The sequence below is a fragment of the Caenorhabditis briggsae genome (assembly GCF_000004555.2).
Source record: "Caenorhabditis briggsae complete genome, chrI, whole genome shotgun sequence".
NCBI lineage: Eukaryota > Metazoa > Nematoda > Chromadorea > Rhabditida > Rhabditidae > Caenorhabditis > Caenorhabditis briggsae.
In genome coordinates, this window is record NC_013489.2 from 7,674,949 (window position 1) to 7,681,026 (window position 6,078).

At 40.9% G+C, this 6,078-nt stretch overlaps 3 protein-coding genes across 3 annotated transcripts in view; 1 reads left to right on the top strand and 2 right to left on the bottom strand.

The window, feature by feature from the left end:
- Positions 1 to 375: 375 nt before the first annotated feature.
- On the bottom strand, positions 376 to 2,962 carry CBG12064 (the record flags this gene model as incomplete). Its single annotated transcript, XM_002646304.1, has 7 exons — positions 376 to 533; positions 577 to 887; positions 933 to 2,037; positions 2,086 to 2,255; positions 2,457 to 2,690; positions 2,745 to 2,846; positions 2,895 to 2,962. The coding sequence occupies 7 exons, from the start codon at positions 2,960 to 2,962 to the stop codon at positions 376 to 378; spliced, it is 2,148 nt and encodes a 715-aa protein (XP_002646350.1).
- Positions 2,963 to 3,275: 313 nt separating this feature from the next.
- CBG12065 lies at positions 3,276 to 5,080 on the top strand (the record flags this gene model as incomplete). Its single annotated transcript, XM_045237631.1, has 4 exons — positions 3,276 to 3,353; positions 3,406 to 3,476; positions 3,565 to 4,095; positions 4,144 to 5,080. The coding sequence occupies 4 exons, from the start codon at positions 3,276 to 3,278 to the stop codon at positions 5,078 to 5,080; spliced, it is 1,617 nt and encodes a 538-aa protein (XP_045094747.1).
- Positions 5,081 to 5,816: 736 nt separating this feature from the next.
- Positions 5,817 to 6,078, bottom strand: part of Cbr-lin-44 — a gene marked incomplete at both ends in the record, with an annotated part of 2,543 nt that continues 2,281 nt past the window's right edge. The window contains one exon of the mRNA XM_002646306.2: positions 5,817 to 5,951. Within this exon, the coding sequence (XP_002646352.2) occupies positions 5,817 to 5,951 (135 nt within the window). The remainder of the gene's footprint in view (positions 5,952 to 6,078) is intronic.

Genomic DNA, 6,078 nt, shown 5'->3' on the forward strand with positions numbered 1-6,078 from the left:
TGGAAAACGCTATCCTCCTGCAAATTGGACATTTAATCACATCTTAATTTCATATAACTGCTGAAACTATAGCAGCAGTTGTTAAGTGTAGTCAGAGAAAAGTAAAGCCAGGTTCATGTGAACCATGACTAGTTGCAAATCTGCCGTTGATATTGTGTCAGTTTGAGCTCGAAAAATTACTTATTCTTTTTTCGAGGAATATATGACACATAAGTCAACTAAAAGCTATTCTGTAACTGACATACCTGTTCTTTAAACTTCTGGGCAAATGTGCTGGTAGATGGTAGTGGCGATTATTTTTGAATAGACAATATAGAGCTGTTTGAAAGAAACAAGAACGAGTGTGAAAATAAATAAAATCGAAGGTTATAATAATTATGGGATGTCATCGGGTGCGTCCAAATCCCGGTACGATACTGGCTGGCGACGCGGGGCATCATCGAACATTCGCCCGCCGCCACCGCGTCCTCCGAGACTGTGACGAGGTGGAAATGGTGGACGTCTATCATACGATCCATTGCCAAAAGAGCTTCCTGAAAAATAATTATTCTTGAGGTAAAACAAAAATGTTCTTACTTCCTCCACCAGGACCTCTATCGTCATCACGTTCTCTTCCGTATCCACGATCACCACCTCCACCACGGTGATCATCGCGTGACATATGGGGCATGTGTTTGGGCTCCAAATCTACAGGACGTTGCGCGTCCGCCAGATAATTATTGAAGAAGTCGGCTTCTGCTCTGGCTTCTTCCAGTTTGTCTTCATGCTTCGATTGTAAATGCTTACGAATGAACTCAGGACCTTTGAACTTTTTCCCGGACAACGGGCAAAGCCATTTATCCTTAGCAAGTTCAACCGTGTTGATAGCGATAAAAGCTTCAACTTCTCTGAAATACACATTTCTAGTCTAGCACACGAAAAAACAAACTCACTTTTCGCCATCTTTTTTCCCCATTTTCTCCATATCTTCCTCACTGACATACTGCTTCTCTATTAGCCCTTTGTCGATACGAGAATTGAATCCCGAGATGAAGTCATTGATGAACTTTTGTGGAACAATTAGATCTCCATTCTCATCCGTATTTATAGAAGCTCCGGAAGGTGGCTGCCCACGTACATGAATCAGACCGCATCTGTTGGGCATGGAATCCTCTTGAGCATAATGACCGTGATTGTAGAAGTCAATAGAATGAACAATACGAAGATAGATAATGAGAAGATCAAGAGCTTTTAAAATAGTATCGTCTCTTTCGTATCTAACCTTGTCCGATTGTGAGTCGCCACCGTTCGAAACCCCCAATAGTTCGGCTTCTTCTTCACTAATGTCATTCAAGGTATCTTTTGGTACGATGGATTTGATTTCCTTGACAAGGGGATTGGTTGATGCAGCTACCAGGTCAACTCCCATGCGAATATCCTTTTCGCGATCGGATTCCGATTCATCGGCAGCATTAAACAAGCCAAGCTTTTTATCATAAAGAGCTGTTAGCTTCACAGCCAGTTTTAAGTCGTTAAGAGCAACTTGTTTATGAGCAGCGACGCCATTGTTGGTGCGGACACGACGAGTTATATCGCGATTAATGATGGCGTTTAGGTCAGTTTCACGGAGACGATGTGCATTGAGTCCCCAACAAATTTCTTTGATGTTGACATCCCGCTTGAAAGTAGCCCATCCTCTTCTATAAAATCTTCTCTCAGCGATTCCATCAGTAAGAGCAAGTCGGAGGAACCCTGGATACTTCTTGCACGTACTTTCCAACTCCTCATAAGTCAACCCTGGCGGGATATTTCTCAAGAAAACAGAACAGGTTTTATGGATATTGACCTTGTTCGAAGCTTTGTCAGTTTCATCGTCAATCGCGCCTTCTTCCTGCTCTTCATTGGGTTCCTCCTTCACTTCGTCCTTCACTTGATCCTCAACTTTCTCGGCGGCATCCTTGTTTTCTTTTTTAACATCGGCAAGCGATTCATCGTCTAGTTTTTGAGCCAAAACAGCTTTCAAGTCGTCCTCTGAGCCATTCTCAAGTTTAACGACCACTGGAAAATGAGTAATTGTGAGGTTAGCCAGTTATTGACTAAACTGACCCGAGTCCAACATTCTAAGGATTGCTTCAGCATCTTCAAAATCCAAGGTGAACTTATCAAACTGTCCTTGTTCCTTAAGCTCATTGAAAATCTGCAAACGTTTTTGAACGTTCTCCAATTGAACCTCTTTGACCTTCTTAGCCTCTTCCGGCTTGTACTTGAGACGGAACCTGGAAATAATAAATGAAGAAAAATTTAGACGACGAAGAATATTGCGAAATACAAATACAATAAATCGGTTGGATAATGGTTGGGTTCTGGCATCCGTGCCATAAAAATACAAATATTCGACTAATCCGATTGATATGTTTGACCGCGGCATAATGCGCCTCTGGTCTCGATTTAGGTCCACGACAAAAGCTGAAATTTACCATTCTTCGTCTTTATGAGCACGGAAAAACCGGTCAAGTTGAAACTTTCTGTGTTCGTTTTTGTACTCATTATACTTTTTGATTGCATCTTCTTCAGAAATGTCATCTTCCTGATTAGTAAGGAATCTCTTAAACGGTAACAAGGGACCGGAATAAATACTATTCTCTGATGACGGCTCGGCACCGTTACCATTCCGATCACCACGGACTGGATCAAATCCATCGTCTCCTTCGCTGAAAAATCAGATAATTAGAACTTTTAGTCAGTAACCAACTTTAGTAACTCACTCTCCACGGCTCCTTTTCACTTGATAATCCTCTCTTCTTCCTGCTGGTCTCTTGTTGTCATAGCGAGAATAACCGCCGCCTCCGCCACCGCTTCTCCTATAGCTAAACCTAATTTTGTATTATATATCTGAAAAAAATTTTCCAGCATACCTGTCATCGTCCCGGCGCTCTCTAGCAAACTTGTCGCGGCGACGGTCACCATCATCATCAGAATCCATCTTGGCTGAAAAAAGAGTCTGACATTAGACAAAATATCTTGTACGATTTATTAAAATGGAGAAACATAAAACAAGCAAAAAATGAGAAAATCACGTTTTTTTTCGGTTTTCTACTCCCCAGTAAGTAACTCGACAGCTGGATCGTCCCTTCGATTTGTATGCGCGCGCGCTGCGGCGTAGTTAAATGGGCGTGTCTTCGCTTACGCAACAGCGCCGCATAGAAAATTCTCGTATTCTCCATTGAATTTTTCGAAAAGTGTTTCCTTCGACTAAATTTCCCAGCACACAAGAAAAGCTTCAGATATAAATCATAATGAGCGACTCGTCACTGGCTTTAGACTATGAAGATAGCTCACACAGTTCGAGCAGCTCTCGATCGTCTTCAAGAGAGGTTTGTTGTTTTTACTGATAGTAATTATTACTCAAATTTTATTGTTTTACAGAACAAAAAAAGAAGAACCAGAAGCAGAAGTGGTAGCATTCGCAATGATAAGCCGATGTGGAATAAGAAAAAGTGAGTCATTTTATTTTCTGAAAATGCTTTAAATTTAAGAAAAAGTAACCACGAATTTCTCCAGAGTGATATAAATGAGACTTTTCAGATCTTCATCAAGTCGAAGCTCCAGTCGTTCCAGTGCATTGAGTTCCAGATCACGGTCATCAAAACCTGCAGCGAGAAGTCCATCACCAAAACGTAAACGCGAACCGATTCGAGCTCCCAGTTTATCTCCTAGTCGACGACGCAGTAACTCTCCTAGACACAGGAGAACATCCCCCGTTCGTCGTAGGAGCCCTTCTCCTAGAAGATCAAAGAATAACTTTTCTCATCGTTCTCCTAAAAGAAGGCGCATATCAAGAAGTCGTTCCCCACCCATTCGAAGAAGACGACACAGCAAAAGTGGCTCTCCTTTACCTTCCCGAGGTCGAGCGTCCAGAAGTCGATCACCGCCCAGAAGACGTCAGCGACACTCTCGAAGTCCTCAACCAACCAGAAGAAGAGATAGAAGTCGTAGTAACCCTCCAGGAGCTAAATCCCCACCACGAAGAAACTATAGGCGACAGAGATCAGGTTCGACGTCTCCAGAAAATTGGAAACAGTCAGAAGAGAGAAGAAGAGAAGGAATGTGGCTGGCGTTAGTTTTTCCTTAAATGAAAATTTTCCAATAGCATAAAATTTTTAGACGAAGGTCGGACCGTATTGAGATACAAGCAATGGGATTTGAGAAAATTTGGGGACATTCGCCGAGTCAGGAGGAGATACAAGAAACCTATAAATTAAGAGTTGCCGCTGAAGAGATTCAAGCTGAACATGCGAAGAAAGGAGAAGAGTTGAAAGAAGACAGACGAAAGGCCAAAAAGAGAGAAATGCGAGCTGTGAGGAATGTTTCAGAAGACGATTCATCAACATCTTCAGAATCAGATGAAAGTGAAAAGGAAGACCGTAAAAAAGTGAAGAAGTCTAAGAAAAGTAAGAAGAGTAAGAAGAAGGATAAAAAAAAGAGTAAGAAGGCTGATAAAGAAAAAGAAGAACGACGAGCAAGACGAGAACAGAGAAAGAAGGAAAGAGCTGAATTGAAAAGGAAACAAAATAATCGTTCGGATACTGAAGAGGAATGGGAGGAGAAGCAACCCGAGAAGGTGACTGGAACTATCGGAACATGGAGAGAAGGCAGTATGTCACCTACTCCTATTCTTCCAGAGCATATTAAACAACGTGATCAAGGAGGGGCTTTCGAGATAGAGAAGCCTGGTAATTATGGAAAAGATCTGCTCAAAGGAGAAGGAGCCGGCATGGCTGCATACGCCGCTCGCGGAGAACGTATTCCTAGGCGTGGAGAAATCGGATTGTCGTCTGGTGAGATCGCAGAATATGAAAAAGTTGGTTATGTCATGTCTGGATCGAGGCACAAAGCTATGGAGGCAACTCGGTTGAGAAAAGAGAATCAGGTGAGTGAATGGGTTTCGCTAATTCGTGAAAAGCAACATTTTTTTAAGATTTTGACAGCAGAGGAAAAGCGTCTTCTAAGTGGTGTTTCAATGGAAGCCAAGAAGAAGAAGGAAGAAGCGGTTCTAGAGCAGTTCCGAAGTTTGATTCGCAACAAGAATATGCGCAACTGATTCACTTTTTTCTATTTTATCTGGTTTGTTCATTCGATCTTGATGATGTAACACTGTTTCCTGCTGTTTTTTATTTTATCTCAAAAAAAAAAAATAAAATCTGAAATCCAACTTGTTACACATTCCCCCTCTTCAGTTTTCTAAAATTGAGAAAAGTCTTCCACTAATATAAAAAGTTGGACAATAAAAAAACACATGTTTTAGCGTAAGATTGATGAAGAGGTTCCTTTCGCTTTGACCTAAATCGATTACTTCCGTTTCGAATTGAGCAGTTTCACCTTGAGATTGACGCCAGTTTGTCGCTAAATTCAAATATTTCTGGCACACATTCATCGTTTCTTATGTCAACGACGTCGCCTTTTAATGTACATAACACACGAATCTCTTTCGCTCAAACAAACGCTAAAATAAGTGTTGGTGTCATTTCCGTTGACGGTGAGATTCTCCTTTTTTTTGGCTGTACCGTACGTCTTAACGGAAAAGTGATTGGAAAACGACACGAATAAAATAAATTAGCATATTTATTGAGGGAAGGGCGCCGCCTTCACCGTACAAGGAAAACGAAGAAGAAAATGATGAGATTGAAGTAGGAAAAAAGTAATTAGGAAAACAAGAGACGAATTGTACATATCATAAAAAAGAAGAGAAAAAGCACAAAGACCCGTAATTGAAAACGAACATTGAAAGGGAGAAATGTACCAATAAAAGAATATAAATGAACTGAATCAAATAATTTTTAAAAAATTAAACTTTTCGGTGGTGTCCCATTACATGTAGAAATCCAACGATGTTGAATACAGTCTTTGCAGACCAGATTACAGCACCATACAAATTCACAATCACATTTTACTCGGACTACTTCGTGTCGAATCTGAAAATCAAAAAATAATCTTGAAAAAAAATTCTTTGAAATTGTGTCATCCTCCTAATATGGGGGTACGACAAATTCGAACGTTTTCAAAATCGAACAGACCTAAAATCGAACTGATTCAATTCAG